The 21,814-nt window shown below is 39.7% G+C and overlaps 2 protein-coding genes across 3 annotated transcripts in view; one reads left to right on the forward strand and one right to left on the reverse strand.

The window, feature by feature from the left end:
* Nucleotides 1–8,383, forward strand: part of col14a1a (collagen, type XIV, alpha 1a) — a 161,518-nt gene extending 153,135 nt beyond the window's left edge. Inside the window, exons 46-49 of one of the 2 annotated variants that reach the window (XR_010095193.2) lie at nucleotides 2,047–2,124; nucleotides 3,170–3,325; nucleotides 7,204–7,609; nucleotides 8,273–8,291. Coding sequence is in view for 1 of the 2 variants with exons in the window: in XM_063488414.2 (XP_063344484.1) it covers nucleotides 2,047–2,124; nucleotides 3,170–3,325; nucleotides 7,204–7,232 (263 nt within the window). In the remaining variant the exon portion in view is untranslated. Of the gene's footprint in view, nucleotides 1–2,046; nucleotides 2,125–3,169; nucleotides 3,326–7,203 lie in introns of both variants that reach the window. The other variant, XM_063488414.2, reaches the window with a different exon arrangement.
* Nucleotides 8,384–9,782: 1,399 nt separating this feature from the next.
* On the reverse strand, nucleotides 9,783–21,611 carry mrpl13 (mitochondrial ribosomal protein L13). The gene is made up of 7 exons (XM_063488415.1): nucleotides 21,512–21,611; nucleotides 19,990–20,113; nucleotides 19,209–19,302; nucleotides 18,507–18,567; nucleotides 16,391–16,477; nucleotides 14,013–14,134; nucleotides 9,783–10,363 (listed from the first exon to the last, which is right to left on the reverse strand). The coding sequence occupies exons 1-7, from the start codon at nucleotides 21,536–21,538 to the stop codon at nucleotides 10,339–10,341; spliced, it is 540 nt and encodes a 179-aa protein (XP_063344485.1). The 5' UTR covers nucleotides 21,539–21,611; the 3' UTR covers nucleotides 9,783–10,338.
* Nucleotides 21,612–21,814: the final 203 nt, after the last annotated feature.

Consider the following 21,814-nt stretch of genomic DNA (forward strand, 5'->3'; position numbering starts at 1 on the left):
TATACACTGTACCTCATTTTTAGAGGTAATTGGACAGCTGACTGAGGAGCGGATTCATGGCCTGGAGAGACCCGTTCCTTTGTTATTTCATGAAAAATTGAGCAGACATATATGACATTAATTCACTGTTGAATTTGTATTTGATATTGTAAATAAGGCTCAAAGAGATAGGCCATCGTTAGACTTAAAAAACAAATGAACCTGTCAGAACATCAGTAATCTGGTTCATTTGCCAAAAGGCATGAAGACAATTAAAATGCAGATAAAGTGCATTAAAAACTCATAAAAATGTTTTTATTTGGCATTTTTAATCAGGAAAAAATAAAAATATGGATCTTAAATATAACAGACAAATAAATAATAATAATAATAAATTAAATAACTCAGATGCAGTTGAAGTCTTTCAGACGTTCAGCTTTGATTCAGTGGGCTGAACAAAAAGATTGCACAAAAATGAGATGAGCTAAAACATTTTTTAAACACAATCCCTTCGTTTCAGGGGCTCAGAAGTAATTGGACAAATTAAATAACTGAAAATAAAATGTTCGTTTCTAATACTTGGGTGAAAACCCTTTGCTGGCAATAACAGCCTGAAGTCTTGAACTCATGGACATCACCAGATGCCGGGTTTCCTCCTTGATGCTCTGCCAGGCCTTTACTACAGTGGCTTTCAGTTGCTGTTTGTTTGTGGGCCTTTCTATCCGAAGTTTAGTCTTCAACAAGTGAAATGCATGTTCAATTAGCTTAAGATCAGGTGACTGACTAGGCCATTTGAGAATATTCCACTTTAGCTTTAATAAACTCCTGCGTTGACTTGACAGTATATTTTGGGTCATTGTTCATCTGTGTTATGAAATGCTGTCCAATCAGTTTGACTGCATTTAGCTGGATTTGAGCAGACAGTATGTATCTGAACACCTCTCCTGTGCCACATTATCAGTAAACACTGGTTTCCAAGTGCCACTGGCAGCCGTGCACGTTCAAGCCATCACACTGCCTCTGCCGTGTTGTACAGATGATGTGGTATGCTTTGGATCATGAGCTGTTCCACACCTTCAACATACTTTTTTCTTTCCATCATTCTGGTGGAGGCTGGTCTTGGTTTCATCTGTACAAGAATATTTTTCCACAACTCTGCCAGCTTATTTCTTTTTTAAGTCCAACCTAACCTTTTTTTTTTGCTGAGATTTATGAGTGACTTGCACCTTGCAGTGAACCCTCTGTATTTACTTTCATGCAGTCTTCTCTTTATGGTAGACTTGGATATCGATACTCCTACCTCCTGTAGAGTGTTGTTCGCTTGGTTGGCTGTTGTGAAGGGGTTTGTCTTCACCATGAAAAAGATTCTGCGAACATCCACCACTGTTGTCTTCCATGGACGTCTAGGTCTTTTTGCTTGCTTAGTTCACCAGCACTTTCTTTCCTTCTCGGGACGTACCAAACTGTAAATTTTGCCATTCGTGCTATTGTGGCAATTTCTCGGATGGTTTTTTTTTTCTATTTTCGCAGCTCATTTATTACCTGCATGGAGAGCTCCTTTGACTGCATGTTGTCTGTTCACAGCAAAATCTTCCAAATGCAAGCACCACACCTCGAATCAACTCCAGGCCTTTCATCTGCTTAATTGATGACATAACAAAGGAATTGCCCACACCTGCCCATGAAAGAGGCTTTGAGTCAATTGTCCAATTACTTTTAGTCCCTTTACAAAGAGGTTGGAACTTGTTAAGGAGCTGAAATTCCTAAACCCTTCATCCAATTTGAACGTGGATACCCTCAAATAAAAGCTGAGAGTCCAAACATTATGTCCCTGTCCATTATATAATTGTAATTGTAATATGTTACAGCAAACCGGTAAAAAAGTATTAGGATGTTTCCCTGCCCTTTGAGAAACATGTTGGTTCACCATCAGGTTCACCAACACTCCACCTGTGCCTTCCCTACTGCATATAAAGCGTATAAACCCTTAATTTGTGCAGGCACCCAAGAGGACAGATGTAAGATGTGAATTTATGTTTAAATGTGCATCTCTTTGTTGGTTTCCAGGTCTGCCGGGAGAGAAGGGAGAAAGGGGGACTCCAGGGGTTGGGACTCAGGGGCCTCGAGGACCACCCGGACCTTCTGGTAAGAGACGAACCTGGGAATACTCAACACTCTCTCTCCAGCGTTCTCCAAGCTACACATCAAGGCGCTGTAGCTGCTTCTAAATCTGATCATTTGGCATCTTTCTGCTCCTGAACATTTCTTATTGGTGTTTTCAGCTGGAGCTACCGTATGGGAGATATTCACTGTGTTTCCACTGAATAAACCACAGCGGCTTCAAATATTGAAACAATGGAATTAAATGGCACAGAGACTTAATCTGCTTTGGATTTACTTTACTCTCTGTTGAATCGCTGTCTGAGGAAAGCAAGCAGGCATTTTGGACCATGAATATAATTCTCTGTATTGATTTCCCGGTACGCTTTGTGGAATTTGAGGCTTGTGTTATGAAAATATGTCAGTGCTGGGATTTTCTGTTTACTGCGATCAATACTTCTAGAACAAGCTGACAAAACTTTGCTGTGATCAGATAACTAAAAAAAAGGGTGCCCAAACTTCAGATTTTGAAAAAGGAAGTCTCTTCTAAGAGGAGGGTGCTGAGGGGAGGTGTGGGGATGGGGGGGACTCTGTCCTCATACATTGTACTTTTCTGAAATATTTGTAGGATGATAATTTTAGCCCCTGGCAAAAGAAACTCCCATCCAAATATTGATTTCATATTTCTGCTGACTGCTGAAGTGAGTCCTGGTGGGGCAGTTTCTCCTGTGAAAACAGAAAACAGATGCCTCTGGCTCAGCGTGAGCGAAGAACTGTGTTATTCCTGCTCCTGCCCTCATGACATTCACCATCACCTTTCTTATCCACAAATGACAAACAAATACTTGCTGCCCTCAGATCATGTTTTTCCAGCTAATAGAGGAGACAGGATTTAAAAGCCATTGAAGAGGTGATAGTACAGTGACAGGTTGTACACAGGCTGCCATTGTTAATTGTGTGGTTTTCCCTTTATTCCTTCACACCCAGCATCACCTGCTGAGAATCGTTTTACTAAATGTCAAACAAATACACTTGGATTTTGGGAGTTTTTTGTTGTTTTTTTAACCAGAAACCTTTCCTTAATCTTAAGGTTTGCCAGGTGAAGGACGGACAGGTAGCCAGGGCCCACCTGGTCGACCTGGTAACCCAGGGACACCGGGGAGGCCCGGGAATCCAGGTACCACAGGACCAGCTGGCCAGCCTGGATACTGTGATGCAAACTCCTGTTTGGGATACAACGTGGGAGGTAAATATCATTCACCTTCATGTATTGGTACCATTTTAAATAAAGGGCGTAGGATTTGGCAGAGGTAAATAAAACCTGACCGATATTGGATTTTTAGGACTGATACCAATATTTGTCAATTTAAAAAGCCAATATATCAGCAAAATGTTTTGGTTTTTTCAGACACACAAAACATAAGTAGTTGAGTTCTTACTGAGATAACATGAGATTGCAGTTGCATCACAGTTATAAACAGTATGAAAGATGGATGTCGCTACCGTGATGTCACACATTTATTTCTTAGTTACAAAAACCAGACGTGATGAGGAGGGATGGATCTGACTGCACACTCACTGGCTACTGACTTGTGATTGATGGATAATCCTCAATATTGAATCATAGTATGACCAAAATTTACAAAGCAGACTTCACATTTTATTCAACATCAGCAAAGATGATTGACTGAACCTATAAAATCATCAGGAAAGTGTTTACAGTAGTCATGGCATAAGATGTTTTCCTGCAGACTTCAAAAGGAGCTGAAGTAATCCCAATATCCAACATCTTGTTACTCGTGATTTGTTTTTCAGCTAAATTCTGGTGAAAATCGTAAATACAAAAATGCTTAACTGATATATTTATTAATTGTCAGGTAGAGTGATTTTCTTTGAAAATATGATGAACGTAATTAACAAAGTATAACTTAAAATGATGACTCACGATTGCAGTTAGATTGGCAATACTGGTTCCCACATGGAAGTAGTAGTACTTACAGGTTTCTACAGGGAGTGTTACTATGCTGTACTTGTTTTTAATGCTAGTTTAAAGAGGTGTAAAAAAGTAATTCATAATTCTCAAAATAATTGTTATTGCACAAATGAAAAATGTCACTTTGATGAACCTCAATTTACATTCAGTATTCCTGTTTTCAGTGTAATCATTAGCTGTCATAACCTGTCAGCTGCTTTAAAACCTCACCGAAGGAGAAAGCAGCAAATTCAATCCCCATCATTGAGATGCCACTCTCAGATATTTAATGACTGGTTGGAACAAAGCTGCATTACAAAAACAGAGAACGAAGTGATCCACATATTTGTGTTGCTTTGCTTTTCTGTAATAACTCTTTATCAAATCAAGGCAATGAAAAAGAAAGAGAGGTGCCTGGAAACAAAAGCATCGGTGCAGTTGCCCTAATTTTCCTCCAGTATGGAAAAGCTAATATTCCACATTAGATTTTAGGTTCAAATTATCAGCAAGAATGCAACTACAATGTTGTCTTATCCACACAGAAGGATCAACTGATTGCTCTTTAGGTTTAGTTATGTGTTTTTAACAGCTTCATATGGGGGGCATAACAGAGCAGAACGTGTGCTGCAGACAAATGAATACAAAAGCACATTCATAAAAAGTGTGCACAGTAGGTGAGGAGCTGCCACCAGGAATCGAAATAACATCTTGACTGGAATATTTTGTGACCAGAGTCAAAACATGAAATATCCAGACCTTACCAAAACATTCTTCACTGCTGTTTATCCAGACTTGCCCTGATTTGTCCTTCTGTATTCGAGCGATATTACTTTTATTCTGAGCAATTTGGTTTATTTTTATGTTTGCTAACTTGCTGGTCGAAGCAGCTTAAACAAAACCAGGCCTGTTTGGTCTTTATACACCCTTATAAAGCATCTTTTATATGTGTAAAACACTCAAATATTGTTTTCACAGTGACAGCTGTTTCTGGCACAGTTATTGTTCTTGTAAAAGTGCTCGGAGAATTTGAGAGCTACCCGACTTTTATGGCTGTTCCACTGTGAAGTTTATACATTCATGTCCACACCGATGGATTAAGACGTTAGAAGGCCAAAGCTATTCATCTGTATTTAGATTTAATAAAATATGCAGTTGCACACACGTCTTTGATGACTTTGAATATTCATACCGATGAGGCCATTGCAGGGCTTTACAGGGTCTTGGGCCATGTCAGCTTGGACGTTACACATCTAACAGACTCTGACAAGTTGCCCTGATGATGTATCATCGTCTAAAAGTAGCTGATAGATGAGACATTACTTCATCCATCAAACCAGATTTATTTTATAGTGATGGATTCCAGTCTGAATGGTGTCTTTTTGTACTTTATGACTTGCGAGAATCCTGAGTGCTAGTCCCAAATGTGCATAGATTAAACACAGCCTCCCTGACCACTTAAAAAAAGTTTTTTTTTATTTTAAAGCAAATAAAATGTGGCCTCAAACTATGTCTTTGTGACATTTACAGTTCCGTTAAGTAGAATTTATTCCTACATTTGTATTTGTCAACCTGAATAGTGTAGTTAACATATCATGGCTCAGTTACTGCATTACACAAGAATCAGTGTCACGGCTTCAAGATGATATATGAGGTTTTTAACCATCAAATGTCAGCCATTACCAATCTGAATATATGGAAAAAGTATAAAATATTACATCAAAGGATATATGTAAATTATTAACTGTAGTTTGGCCTAATCAATCTTATCCCAAACAAGGATGATTAAAGTCCTTTTCCCACATTCCTAAGTTGTTAAAATCTTGTAAAATACACTATATGGATAAAAGTACCACCTTCACGTTACGCCTACAGGAGCTGCTCGGACATGTAAACTCACACCACGAAGCTCACAGTGCACACTTTCTGTGCTGATGTTAATTCAAAGGGAGGTTTTTCAAAGTCTCCAAAGTTATTGAATCAGCAGAGCGTCTGAGACTTTTACACACTGGCATTTGATGACCTCACTGTGTGACTTTACGTGATCCGTAACTATGTCGCTGAGTTGCTATGATTGCTAAACCCTTCCACTTTGCAATAATTGCACTTACAGCTGATGGGAAGAAATTTCAAAAACTAACTTACGCTCAAATCCAGTGAGCTCTTCAGAACGACCCATCCTTTCAGGGATGTTTGTAAAGGAAGATTGCATGGTTAGGTGCTTGATTTCCTACACCTTTGGCAATGGGACTGAAAACACCTAAAGTCAAAGATTAAGAGGTGTGGCCCAATACTTTTTCACCTACAACTAAACGAAAAGCTACTTAGCTAAACACCAAGATTAAAAATGGTATAAAAGGCAGTCCAGCTGTCTTCAAACATACACACTTCACTGGGGTGCTATTTGCCAAAATAATGTGGCGCATTTAGAAAATGCACGTTGGTTTATGGGCCCTTTGAGATGGTGGAAGACAGGATGTTGTTACTTTTAGACAGAGCAATGCAAAGTGTTTCACACTATATGTTATGCTCAAGATCAATTTAAACTGTTTGTTTATATAGATCTTGTTTAAGAAAAATGATATATGTTTTATATAGATATAAATGGTGATGCATCAGAAAAACTGGCACAAGCTTCATAGGTCTCATTCTTTCAAAGCTGATTTTTCTGAATTTGCCTGAATGTACATTTTTGAATGTGACTGCAGCTGTTGTATTTAACTGCAACAGATGTCTTCCTAAGATCTCAGTCAGGGTGACTCATAAGGCGTGTTTTCCTTGTCATCTGTTTTCCGTGTTAGAAATCTTTATTTGCACTTTCTAACATCTAGAAAGGTAAAATAAAGATCTGACACATTTTCTAAACATTCTCCAAACACTTTATAAAAATGTCACAGTGTTTATTTGAACTAATTTCTCAGTTTGTGCTTTTTGTTTCTCCTAAGAAGAAACATAGATTACAACACTGATATTTTTTTCCACCTCAAAAGCCACATCGAAGCAGCTGAGGAAGCACAGTCGGTGTCGTTTATGAGGTTTAACTCTTTTGGTTCACTGGGTTTTCTTTCTGATATGTAGTAACATCTTCTCTCTGGTTCTTTTTTTTCCTTCCCTCTCCTCCCTCTTCTCTCCTCCCGGCATCTCTCGTTCTGAAGTTCAACAGGACTATAGGAATGACTACTGAGGAGCATTCTTGAACCAAGCTCCTCTCCTCCACCTGTGCTCACCTCCTCCTGCGTCCTCTTTTAAAAAGAAAAGACTAGAAACTGAAGAAATGTGATAACTCCTGTTATTCCCTAAAGGCTGCCATATTTCCTGGGATGGATAAGTCCTGACACTTTTGAAACTGTAGTCCCTGCAGCAGCGATTATCACATTTTTCTTCTCTGGAGACCTTTTGTTTTGTTTTTTTTAGCTATTTCTAAGATTTTTGTTCTTTGGGGTTTTTTTAAAGGCACATCAGTTTAAAAGCAAGGTGGTTTTCTCATTTTACAAATTGTTACGCCGTCGTTTGGTGCAAGTTTTTAGACAAACACACCAGATTTTCAGACTTCATGCACCCGTGAGTAAAATTTCTTGATAAGAACTGCTTCATTAAACTAGTTATTTTCCCGTGTCGAAGGAAAAATACGAGCAACGTGACTCACTTTTCCACAAAAAAACTGCCACCGCTCGTCGTCAACAGGGCCACCTGTCGACAGATACTCGTGTATGCAAAGCTTTGCTGCTTCACCCTGCTTTAAACTCAGATCTCATAAAAGCTAATCTCATCTTTCAAAAGCCAGACAAATCAGCTAAGTAGTGATGGATTGCTTTGATGCTGAATGGCTGCTTTCATTACTGAACATCCCAGCTATCAGTGCATCTCAGTTTCTGCAAGATGGGCAGAAAATTTCAGTTTTTACACTTGATATAATGTGATCATTTTCATTCCTGGAAAAATAATCAAATCTGGGTGATACTGGGGCAGAGATTAGATCCGTCTTCAGTTCCATTAAACTACTTCCTTATTAACCCAACCTTTTGGACTCTGTCCCGGGTCCTGAATCTGCTTCTGCAGAGAAGTCATTTCACCATCAAAAAAGTAAGAATTGTTGACTGGTTGAAATGATTTTAACCTGCTGTGAAGCTATATCTGAATCTGTGCATGTCTCACTTTCCCGCTGTGCTTCTTTTATACCGCACTCTTGTGTTGGCCTTAACCTTGCTCCACGCTCTCCTGTAGTACTGGCTTTGTGTTTATTGTGCTGATGCAGAAACACTCCGACTGATCCTAAATATTCCCACCACCCCAGTTCAAGCTTTGCCTCATGGCTCCTACCAGCCCTACAGTCCTCCCTACAATCAGCCACACCACCCTGCTGCAGAGGCTTACGACAACCGAGGAGGGAGTGAGGAGGAGGAGGAGCAGGATCCCTATTATCGTGGTTATCCCCCTCAGTACTACCCTCAACAGCCTTCTCAGCTGGCACACATCAACTACGGTTACCACTTAAGCCCCACCTACTCCGAAGACATGGAGCTGAGGTCACCGGGTGTCGCCGGGAGGTTTTCGCGGGATGTCGATGTAATGGAGGAGAGCGAGGACGGAGGACTTTAGAGGAAAGACGAATTAAAGTCCTCAAGATAAGGACACAACACAGATGTTCCCACAAAATGCAAAGAGCTGAGACATGCATATAAAACACCTGAAACTGTGGCGAGAACTTCCGTCCCTTCCCTCCCGTGTCCCCGCTGGGATCCCTCAGCCCCACCCCCATCAGGTGAAACATTGTAAATAGCTCTGTGGACTCTTGTACCATATCTCTGTAAAAGGGAGGTCCGAAAAGTGCCTGATCTATGTTTAGCAACGCCCATTTGATAATGTCAAGGTAAGACTTGTTCCTTCCCATCTCACAGCCGATTTAGCAACTTTTGTGTGGAGCTGCATGGAAGTGGAACACGCGCCTCTTGTTTTGGTTGTAACTAACTGGGTTGTTTTAGTTGAGCTGGTAACATTTGCGCAGGCTGCTTTTTTATAATGATGAATCATGTTTCCTCTGGTTGTCTTTGTTTTAGTACCAATTGTTGAAAAGTGGTGTTCTTAGTGGACATGAAACCCAGATCAATCAAACTCCTTTCCCTGAACACTTGGAAGCACACTTTAAAAAAAAAAATCATTTCTTTTTAATTTGAACATTGGCGCTCGTTACTGTTCTGGATTTTATTTTATTTCAGGGGGGCTTTTGTGAATTTAAAGAACATTGTTATGTTCCTTATGTTCCCTTTTTTTTCTTATGCAAATTCGGGCCTGCTCACTGTGGAAGCTGTTTGCTCACTGGCTGAACTCTGACCTCTTTCTGGAATAAGACCTGAAGTCAGTTATTATTACAAAAAAAAAAAAAGAAGAAGAAGAAAATCTTCTCGCCTCTCTGTGAAATCAATAAGAACTGAAGTGTAAATCTTCCCCTCTTGCACTGCAGTCAGAAAAACAAGCAGCAGACGTGTTGCTACGAGCTGGTCCCGGTCTAGATTTTAACTGTTGACCGTGAATAGCTTTAATAAGGAATGTGTCTCGCTACCGCACCCTTTGGTACAATATGGACTTATTTATTTTCTATTTTGTTTGCTTTTATAACCAATAAATCTGTAATGAGACTACAAGAATGGGTTTAGGTCATTTGTTTAACAGCGCAAAAGGGTCAAAAACCCAGACTTTACAACACTTTTGTAAAAACAACATTCGACAAGAAGAGGTTCGTTAAACTGTTTATTAGCCTTTTTACAATTCACTTAAAAGGGGAACAGATTTATCGATGGAAACTTAATAACCAAAAAAAAAGCAGCCGTGATCAAGTTAACATTTTGGGATTCTCATATAGTAACACATTAACTGGTTTCACTGTGCATCCACAAGCCTTTAAAGGCAGGATCAGCTCTAACAGATGCCACTTTTAATGGACCAGATCGGATCATTTCATGGTGTGTAATCAGAGGAAAAACCCACAGAATCTGATTTTTCTCACAGCTGAGCCACATGGTGAAATCTCAAGCTGTCCTTGGATAATTCAGGCCCACCGCGGTCGCGCTGGAGCCGACAGGAGCGACAGAGAGGTTCCCCTGGTAGGATAATGTTGATGTTCTTGGCATCTATGTTATGTTAAGTGCTGTCGAGCTTTGATGCCAGTTCTGCAGGCATAAACTGCGGGCTAAATTTACACAAATCAATAGCAGAGGATGGTGCTGCTTTCAGCGTTGTGTTGATATAAGACCTTTTTTTCCCCTCCCTTTCTCGGTCTCATTGGGCAGCCTTCATTTCATCTTGTAGTCTTCAGGTCTGTGGAGAAAATACAACACAACGCATTAGTATGAAGGGGGGAAAGGACCGATTACAAGGAAAAACATGGATAGAATGGGACGGATGAGAGAGTGGGCAGATGTTATCTCTTTTTTTTCCCCCGCCCCCTTTTTTCAAAATGACTTCAGAGACGGCGTTGTTATTTTCGTTTTTTCCGCTTTAATTTCAAGCAGAGTTTGCAGCAGACAGATATTATCAGAGCGTGCTGTATTGGTTTTGATACAAAGTAGAAAAAATGTTGTTATCAAATGTAATAGCTCTGCTATCAACTACACCCGTATGCTGTCGGTTTTCTGTGTCTGAGCACTTGTTTGTGTGTTGACTGTGTGTGAGTGTGTGTGTGTTGTACAGGGGTGGACAGGGAGCTTACATTCAATAATAATCTCTTGCCTGGGCTCCAAGGTTTTTCTGAGAGAATATTAACAGTGTGTTTAATAAAGGGTAACGATTGAATCGCCCTGGATGACCTTAACCCCATCTCCCCTGACACACACACACACGATCAGTAAAATGAGTAAGGCAGCGTGTGAGCGAATATTAACTAGACTGAGGCCTATCTCTTAAATAAACCAGGATTGGTTTGACCTTGATGGCCACACAGCGACCAGCCTCAGCACACAGACTGATTGGCTGAGGAGATTGAAGCAGTAAACAATAAGAAGTGGCTCATTTATCACCTCGCACAGGCACACTCTGACAGCAGTGGTGAACGCAGCACCAACATGCTGTACATATCTGCACAAGGCACACGGGCATATACACAGAGCGAAAACTAATGTCAGAGAACACAAATAAAACTATTGGCCCTGTTTGGCACCACTGTCCCTTAAAAATTTCATGTATGCATTTTTCTATTTAGCAATACGTCCTGCATCATCACTATTCAATAGGACGAGGAGCAGAAGAGGGCCTGACCTTCGACCTGGGGGTGGAGCTATCCTTTTAGGAACCAAATCTGCATGAGACAGTGCCAGCAACTGCTGACACTATTCTCATGTACCCCTAAATAACTATATTGTTTGAATACATCTACTTGGTGGTTTCATTTATTTACTAGCATTTTTGGTTTGCTGCCTCAGAAAAGTACAGTTAGACCACATAACACTAAAGCAGTGCTTCTAAACTCTGATCACTCGAATGCTCATTTTAGGTTTTTCAGTGGTTCCCTGCTCCAACACACTCAATTCAAATGATCATCTTTAACCTGCATGCAAAACCCTTACTAATATTTTCCTACTCAAGTAGGAAAAAAGCTGAATTGTATACAGAGGGGTGAAAACACTGATTCTAAAAACTGATATTAGTTTAGTTCAAATGCGCTGGCTGTTTGCAAAACTTTAGGATCACACGAGCTAAATTGTTCAGTTGACTCTTGTGAAGCAGATTTGGTTTTGATTCTGAGAGTTTGAGATTTCTGTGTCGACACAGAGGAGATCAATGGTATTTTGCTTGTGGCGTGTGCAGCACCGCAAACAAAAAACATCAGCATTTTTTCCAACAAAACAATGTCAGTTTTGCTCCAAAAGATCACACCACATAAAAAGGAGGAAGAAGAACATGACGAATTTTGCCATTTTGCTCAGTGTAATTGTTAACATGCACAGAATCCTGTTAACAAAATCCCATTAACATTTATTGAAGTGGGACATCACAGAGGCATCCAGCATCTGAAAACCACAAAGGAAACCTAGCTGCATAAATAGATTCATGTGTTTATGGGGGTTTTACATGGAGAAAGTACGATTGCAGGAAAGCAGGGTTTGGATTCTTTGCCAATAACAACAACACATTTATTAAATCCTGATTTAGCTGCTGTCTAAAATGTTTACAACAACCTGGAGAAACAAAATCCAAGCTTTCGAATTAAGCACCTCAGAGTGGGTACAAGAAAGACCATCAGAGGTCCTGGGTGCTGAGCATGTCCGGTGGATGCAGAGCAGTGACCCTGACCTAGAGAAGCAGCTGGGCCGCGGGTGAACGGGTGGATTGATGGATGAACGGATGCAAAGGCTACTGCTGAGCAGGTGAAGCGAGAACGCTCTTCGTTAACCTGTCAGAACGATGTTTACTGCGGCTGAGGCCAGGGAGAACGGCACGATATTATCATGCCGGCAAACCGCGGGTCACAATGCCAGTCTAATCTCCAACCAGAAAATACTTGACTCAGAAAAGCTATGAATATGATTAGGCTGAGTAACAGATGCTCTCTCTCACGCTCAGAGAAAACTTGTGTATCCAAGCACTCAGGAAGTGAGGGAATACAGCTGATTTTCCCAGTGTGCATCTGAGAGAACCGTCCTGCTCTGTTTTTGAGGTTTGGCTCCTCGTTACAATGTACAGTGTCCTACTTTTTTACAGCTTTTCGATCGAGCTCACAATGAAGCCAACTTGCATCAACTTAAAAAAGGAAAAAAAAAGTCAACTTGGGGACAACTACTCCTATTTTCATGTAGTAGTGCACACAGGAGCAAGCTCCTTAGTGGTTCAGTACTTCAGTTCTTTGTGCATCGCGTCACATAATGACAGCTCTAAGTTGGCTGACAATCATTCGCACCGCAGCTACATGTGTTTGTAGTTACAATGAAAAATGTTGCACTTTTTTTTCCTGCTTGAGGAGAAACTGTCATGTCACAATGGCCACAAATAAAGGAGCTGTCATACATTTGAATTAGATCTATGTGTGCGTGTTGCTTAGTAAGACCATGAAAACATTACAGGACTGCGTCAAAGCAGAAGAAGGCAAACCTGGGTCGAAACCTCCCCGTCTTATAAATATCTGAAAGTTGTGCCAGCACACACACAAGTTCACAAGTCGCCTGTTTCTCATTTTAAATGCTTAATTTAAAGCTTTGCACTATTTTTTTAAAGATGAAACACAGAGTAGGCTGGCATAGGCATAGAGAGAGGGACCGTGAGATGGTACACAGTTCAACATCACCCCCTTCTGGACCATCCTCATCAACACAAGACTGAGTGTGACGCGTCACTATAAATGTTTCAATTTCTTCAGTATAAATGCAGCAAAATGGGAGACGGTGATAATTTCATTGGCCAATAATTTTCATCAACAACCTTTTTTTCCCCCCCCTAACGAAAATGTGACGATAACAAGCACTATGATGAAATGTGATGAATGTACTGATACTTTAATCCCGAATAAAAACGAGATGAAAATATTTTGGAGAGATGGCATGATAAGAACTAATTAAAGTTAGAAAGGCGGGACGAGTTTGGAAGTGATCCAATCAGAAGTAATCTTGTGCGGTAAGGTTAGACAGGCACATTTGATCTGGTAAAACCAGCACCCATCCTCCCTGTTTCTCAATAAAAAACGAGAGAAAATTTCAACACTTGTAAGAAAGATCAGAGTAGAAAAGGAAAATAAAACACTTTGAGAAACTCTCACCGGTAAAAATACGACAAACACTTTCTTTTAATCATCTGAATTAACTTTAGATTTAGTCTGATGTAATCTTATGTTATTTAGTTGACTAAAAGCATTTAAATACCTAAATTATGACTAAAACTAAATCAGAATTTGCTGTCAAAATCAACACTGATGGGAGTTTGGACTTCTTTTTGGATATTAATTGAGAGTTACAGAATGTTTTGGTGCGCTTCTACATACGGTGTCCACAGCCTGGGGAAGGCATCTATTTCCTCCTGAGTGTACTCGCTGAGCTTCCTCGGTATTTCTCTGGGCTGAGGCAGCTCCTCTGTCAGGTTGGCTTGAATGTCATATGGCAGCTCCTGGAGAGAGGTGGATGAAGGAGACGTTAAAGGCATTTGATCCAAGACACAAAAATCCAAAGAGAAAAGGGAGGAAATGGGAGAGAGGAAAGAATTTAAAGGAAGTGACACAAATAAGGAGACAAAAAAAAAAAAGAAAAGAAAAAAGAATGTGTAGAATATCTGATCCGTCTGTTTGTTACAAACGGTGCCTTATTCAAAGGCCTGGAGGAGGTTTTAAGCTGGGAATAACACAGAGGAAAAGAAAAATAAATAATCAAAAGACACCAAATGTTCAAAAGAAACACTGCCTAAACTGTTGTGAAACGCCTCAGGCTTAGAAACGCCATCTCTAAGTACTACTTAGATTCTGCTGTTAGGACCAAAGTCAGGTAATCAGTCGTTCCTCTGTATATGGACACATTCATTCACACTATTACAAATCAAAATACCTCCCACCATGGCACTCCCACCATGATAGTAATTACAATCCGCTGATATTTAGATGGACCCCGTGTGTCAATTAACAGCCCATCAAGCACTTTTTATGTTAAATTCATTTCAGAGGCTGTGATGTGTGACGCTGGCTCTAGCCAGTGTAATTTGAAACCAATCAATATGCTCTCAAGTGCCAAAAATGCACGCGAGGCATAATTCACTGCGGCAATGATACGACGCATCTGCTCCGCTTTAAATCAACGACTGAGACGGGACAGTTTGTCAACTCTGATAACCGATTGGACGCATTATTTAAATTCAGCCTCAGCGGCATTTAATGACTTTTGGCAGCCAATAAGATGTCATTTTCCACAGTGGGTAGAAAACAATACTTCACTGACATCGACAGTCACTCGTTTATTTACACGTCCCTATTTACATAATCCCAATATTAGCATTCATTGGAGGTGTGTTTACTGGCCGCCCTGTAAACTTTAATATTTACTCATTTTATACTGTTTTGGTGTACACTACCACCTAAGGGTCTCTTGAACAAATGGCCTGTTACATATGCTTTCAGGTACACACTTTGGGTTAATCTGACGGCATTTAAGTACCCTAGTTACTTTTATGTAACAGTTGCAACAGTAAAGTTACCACATCAGACCCAAATAAATGTACATATCACCTTTAACATGGCGCAAGAATTTACACTAATGTAGTCGCGGCCCCCTCCCTGAGCCTGGCTCTGCCAGAGGTTTCTTCTTGTTAGAAGGGAGTTTTTCCTTCACACTGTCACCAAGTGCATGCTTGTAGGAGATTGTTGGGATATTCTCTCTCTTATTGTATTGTCTCTCTTACGATATAAAGCACCTTGAGGTGGTTAAACTGAATAATAAAATAAAATAATAAAATTAAAGCAAACTAGTCTAAATAAAGCCAAAAAAGCTCTCCCATGAGTGGAGGCAGTTTAGCACCAAGTGACACACAAAAAACTGCAGTTACAAAAGCATAAACACTTCCCCAGAGTTGATGCTTATTAAAGAGAAACTAAAATAAGTCTGAATGACTTTAACACAGTGATGAAGTCGACGATGTTACAAATGTCATGTCTAAAAAGAGCTCATCTTCATGAGTCCTCACCCTTTTTTGTGATTTGTTCTTCTTAGGGCATCAGCAGAAAGTCAAACAATGGCCTTAAAGATTCATGAGATGAACTGCAGAGTCACTAGACAACTCTGTTTCCTCAATATTCTTGGTGACGCATTGTAAATATAGAGCTGCTGATAATCCATCCATCCTCTTCCGCTTATCCTTATCAGGGTCGCGGGGGGGCTGGAGCCTATCCTAGGTTGTCATAGGGCAAGAGACGGGGTACACCCTGAACAGGTTGATAGTCTGTTACAGGGCTAACAAATAGAGACAGACAACCATTCGCACTCACATTAACATCTATGAGCAATTTAGAATCACCAATTAGCCTAACCCCACTACCTGCATGTGTTTGGACTATGGGAGGAAGTTGGAGTACCCAGAGAGAACCCATATACACATGGGGAGAACATGCAAACGCCACACAGAAAGACCCTGGCCAGATGGTGGAGCCGAACTTAGGACCTTCTTGCCGTGAGCCAACAGTGCTAACCACTGCACCACCTTGCCAACCAGAACTGCTGATAAGTAAAGCTTTAGACAAAAGGGAGAGAGACTAGCGCTTCTGAGAAGAGGACAACAACAACCAGATTTAAGTAAAAAACCTTAACCTCACAGCCATGCACTCATTCTCTTAATATACCCTGACTGTCTTTCATTAGTGAGATGATGTGAAACAGGGCTTACATCTTCAGGAAAGATGTGTAATCGCTGCATCATGGTGCGCCGGTGCAGGTTCCGAGGCAGCATGCCGTAAACTGCTAACCTTACGATCTGGAGAGAAGAAGGACAATGAAAATATTGACATACAAATAAAAATATTTTCAAAAGTCTGTGTTTATAGCAACAAATTTTCTGTTTTTCTTATATTTTCTTCTAAAATGTAACCATGTTCCTCAATGCAAGGCAGGTTACACAACTTGGATGTAGTTACTGGATTGAGAGAGATTGGACAGATACACTGGAGAGAGATGTTGGACAGACGCAGTGCTGACAAATCATTTATGTGTCCAAATCTATTTCTTCCTCTTCGCACGCCAACCCTTCAAATGTCACATCAACTAAATCACCTTCAGGATGCACGTCTGTGGTCGCTGACTGGCCTGAAACCAGCAGCTTAGTGCATGTCTCTTCTGGTTTAGTGCACTTCAGACTGGAGACCAGTGCAGGTCATGCACCTACATCGAGTCATTCCCGCATGTCAGGAGCAATTTTACGGTGTACTTTTAGCCTACACTAGCTGCATATGAGAAAAAAAGTCTACAAACCCACAACTTCTGCAAAAAAAAAAAAAAAAAAAAAACCAGACTTACTGACTGCACCACTGCAGAGGCATGCTTATCCTCCACACAGCATCAGGCGAGGCGTTAACATGCAAAACTCACTTTTATATATTTAAACTTAAAAAACTAAACTAGGAATAAAATGTTTGATAGATTTCTGGGGGAAAAAAAATCATCATTGGTATTCTCCAATACATCAGTGAAGTTTATTCAAATATTTAATGAAACAGAAAATGCTATAAATATGGGACTGACTATAGTGAGGCAAGTACTTGAGTTACGATTATGTGCACTTCTTCTCACCCACTGATGTCTCTGTCAATTTTTGTAACGTTTGAATGAGGACCTGTGGAGATTTTCTTTCCCTTATATTCATATTTATTCATTTATATCTTCACCCCGTCTGTGTGCCTCGAGTTCATTCATCATTTCTTTTCAAAAACAGCTCACAAACATTTTTTTCAAGGGTTAAAAAACTTCCTAAAACAGCTGGATGCTGTTATTTTCTAATCAACTCTAACCAGAAGTACTGAGGTGTTTAGGGACTGTGTAGAGGTGCAGAATAATACACATCTGGTTTCCTAGTAAGTGTCCCAGATGAATAAGGGAGCAGCTGAATGTATCTTTTATTTTCAGTGTGTAAATGGTAAACGGGCTGATTCTTGTATATCACTTTTCTATTTTATTTGTGCACTCGTAGCTCTTTCTCCTACGAGTCTCACACACACACACACACACACACACACACACACACACACACACACACGCACTTTTTATACTTTAGAGCTTTTATCTGTCACACATGGACTCTCCAGCAGATACATTGGGGGTAACTTGGGGTTCAGTATCTTGCAGACTGGAGGAGCCGGAGCCTGCAGCACCAACCAACTACAGTGCCCATTTTGATTATAATGACGTGACACCAGAGTACACATTTGTGTCAGGACTGATTCAATAAAAAGAAGCGATGACCCTCACTAGAGTTATCCTTCAGCTCCTGTTCTGTTGTTTTTCCTGTTTTTTAACACAGGAGTTTGCATCATTTGTTAAATACAGTATGCAGGTCACATAAGTTTTCCTGGAATAATCATGTATGCATGTAAAATATTATGTAAAAAAGCTGCCACACTGGGCTCTACTCTTCCTTCTACACAGGAGAAGAGTTCATTACCTTGAAATCATAAATATGCATCACAACCAAAATCCCAAGAATTATCCTTAAACTGACACTCTTGGTCTGAGTTTCAGAAAATATCAAAACACCTCCATCAACCAGCACAAATCCACTGCTGCTTAATCCCACTCCTCAGCACTTTCTATTAATATGCATGAGCAGCACATACGAGGAAAGGGATGAGTGTCAAACCAGGAAGCACCTCCACTGCAGAGTATGTGGCACACTTATCTCTGTGTGGTTTAATTAATCATACCTACAATATAATCAAATTCTTGGTGTGAGGTAAGGTTTAAAATTCACTCTAAACAACACAAAAAGGAGAACAGAAGCCAGCAGCACTTACAGCTTTTGGGTCCTTATGATGGAGCTGAGCAGCTGTGACTTGTTTGAATCCACCAGGGTACCTTTAAAAGAAAATGAATAAATTACGACAAATCTCTGCCAGTCCAATTTTCATTTCATGAACTGAAATTGGCATTTATTGCTCTGTTGATGCTTTTTTAGTTACCAGTTCGGATTATTTTTTCAAATTAGCCCAACATCATGCTGTCCATTTTACAGAAATACACATGCTGAAGGCAACATTTACTACAGTATTTATATGTTCATGTGAAAGCCAGCAGGCTCACTAAAAATCCAGAGGTAATTTTTAATTATAACGTTTTGTGAAGCAGTGGCTGCTGCTCTCATTAGGAGGAGTGTGTGGATGATGACTTGGAGTCGGAAGAGGCGGGACTGTGACGTGAAACAATGAAAAACACTTTATTCTAAATCTGAGGATTTCATCATTTCATACGACTGCCTGAAAAATGTTGTAGGAAGAAACTCGAAAATTCTGATTTAACTTTTCAGACTGAGCTTACACAGCAAAGAAGTCAAATCAGACATGAACGAGTATTTCTAATGTTCAGTGACCCAAAAAAACTCATTTACATCACTGTTGGCAGCAGACTAAACAAAGCCTTATGTAGGCCTCACTTTGTCCTGCTTTGAACTGGAAACATGAACTTAAAAGAGGCCATGACAGATGGCACTATACACTTACCCCGTGTGTGATGAGTAGACTTTCTGTTCCCATTTGTTCCCAGAGAAAGCTATGTGTTTGCTGTTTATTACCACCACATGGTCACCACAGTCACCTGTGAAGATGTTCAAAAGGTTTGTTTTCAGGCTCAATGCATGATTAAAAAAGCCACATTATTCTGTTTTAAAGAGAGGAAGACTAGCACATATAGCTGCTCTACCAATGACACCACTACTAAAAGCAGCAGCTACCCTGTGAGACTAAGGCTTAGCTTTACTAAAACATATTGTTATTCAAAAGAATAACTGAGAAGGAAGGGAAAAACATTTTTAAAGCTTGTCCTCTGCTGCCACCATGTGGCAGATCTATATAAAAGTAGATGTTTCTGTCATAATGTCATAATCCAGGTAGTAAGGAAATCCCAAAAATTTATTATGTTTAACTGGATGTAGTGTTTTCAGTGGTAGAAATGTTTCATTACTCATCCAGGTGATTTCTTCAGTCTCAGCTGACTGCAGGTTTCCCCAACCTTATAAAGGGTACATTTGCACAATGACTGCAATTAGCACCACTGAAGAATAATGGGTGGGATGAAGGCCAGGAAGAAATAAAGTTCTCCTTTTTACTTCAAGTGCTGTTCAGCTTTTACCTCTGCAGTGTTGTACCACAACATGCTTAAACTAAGGGTTTGTTGTGGTTTAAAAACAATACTTCATATATACACAATGAAACAGTTAAAGTGAGTTACATTGAGAATTTGTTCATGACTGTCTGGTGAGTGTGAGATGGAGTTCCTACTCACTCAGAGCATGGTAGATAGGTTTGTGTTTCCCCTGTAATCTAATAGAACACATAGCTGCAATCTTCCCAGGCGGCTGCATCCTGGCATCAATCAGGAACCAGGAACGGGCAAAGGTCGCCCATTGCTGAACGAAGTAAAGGAGAAAAACTTAAATTACATATGCTAACAAGCCGAGCCATCACAGCATAAGAAACCAAAGAAGGCCTGTTAATTTTCCAAGCTCCAAAATTGTAAAGATGGGCAGCTTAAAATAATGGACATGCCAAACTGTCCCTTCAAAGTATAGTTGGCAAAATGTTTACTCTTCCTTGTAGACAATTTTAATAAGATAAGATAAGATGACCTTTATTAGTCCCACAAGTGGGAAATTTGTTTTGTTACAGCAAAAGTGCAAGTTATGTAGCAGAAATTAGAAAACACTGGAATGCAATAAAATAAAATAAAATACAATACAATATACAATAGAATAAAATAGAATATAATAATATATACAATATAATAAAATTGAAATACAAATGCAAATAATACAAATAATAACCCAACCTTTCAGCAATTAGTCAGCTGCTAAGAGAGAAAACAAAGGTACTGGACGTCTTCTGGTTTCTTCTGATCTTTTTCTCCAAAACACTTAACCTGACCTGTCCCTCATTTCTAATCTTATCTATCCTGGTCACTCCAAACAAAAATTTCAGCATCAAAACTCAAAACCATACATCATAACAAAGTCTCACTACCCTCTTGTAAACCTCAGGGTAAAAAGTGATTGCCAGTGTTTGTATATATTTTTTAATGTCTACATTATAATCAACCCAATCCTTTCTCCCAGTTAAAATATATTTATAGAACTGGTGTCACAACAAGACATTTGTAACATTTGTCACTGAGCAGCTTCTACCTGGTTACAGAAATACTCTTTCTGGTTCAAAATGACAAGACATCTTTCATGAGATAAAATATAGATCAATAAATCATTTAGAACAGGTGAAATGCATTTTCTGGTAAATACAAGTGGCACATGATCATTTGGCCATGATCATGATCATTTTTTAAACACTAGATCATGTGTTTAAATTATTTAAAGTATTTCTTACTTCTTACTACAGAGCCAAGTAAGAAGTAAGATAGAAATAGTGGCGAGGATTAAATCTCATATTAAGCCAAAACTTAAGAGTCTGTAGAAGAACTGTTTCAAACAGCTAGCATCAAAATAGCAGTATAGCAACTCTCTAGGCTAAAACCATATGAGAAACGACGTTATGTCAAAGACTAGACGTTTTAAGTGGTACATTTCACTAACTGGAGGTTAGAGTCATAGTAAATGGACCATAAGACCTTCGATTTTTTTAGAAAGCCTCTAACTACTGGAGGCAGTGCACTCGTTCACAGCTAGCTGTTAAAATCTCTCTCATATAACAGTGTCAGTGCCGTTTAGCGACGCTAGCTAACAGCAACCGCAACCATTAAATAACAAAAAATACAAACACAAGGTGGAACTAATGCAGCGCACAGCGTCTCAGATTACCTGTGCAGATCTGGAGAAACTGGACATTTTAGATTAAACTACTAGCGCATCCTCTAAATAGTTGACCCCAACGTGAGCTTCGGTCCGCTACGAAATTATGTTCGGTTGAAATAAGATGTTTTTAAGGGTTCCTAGGTTCCAAAATAATCTATATTTATCGTGAGCTCATGTAGTGTCCGGCACTATTGTATATTCACGATTATACATATTTTAACTGACAGTATAGCTCAATATTTTGCTAAAAATTAGCTTCAATTATAATTCTGTAGTATTTAGTTTCTACCCGGTGGTATTTTTACGTGA

The sequence above is a fragment of the Pelmatolapia mariae genome, linkage group LG10_11 (genome assembly GCF_036321145.2).
Source record: "Pelmatolapia mariae isolate MD_Pm_ZW linkage group LG10_11, Pm_UMD_F_2, whole genome shotgun sequence".
Lineage (NCBI taxonomy): Eukaryota > Metazoa > Chordata > Actinopteri > Cichliformes > Cichlidae > Pelmatolapia > Pelmatolapia mariae.

Excerpts from the sequence above, each read along its gene's own strand:
- mrpl13 (XM_063488415.1), bottom strand. The coding sequence starts at position 21,538 with ATGTCCAGTTTCTCCAGATCTGCACAG. Across the intron at positions 14,135-16,390 it reads TACACATCTTTCCTGAAGAT|GAGCTGCCATATGACATTCA; the intron begins GTAAGCCCTGTT and ends ACCTCTCTCCAG. Across the intron at positions 10,364-14,012 it reads TTCCCCAGGCTGTGGACACC|ACCTGAAGACTACAAGATGA; the intron begins GTATGTAGAAGC and ends TTTTCTCCACAG.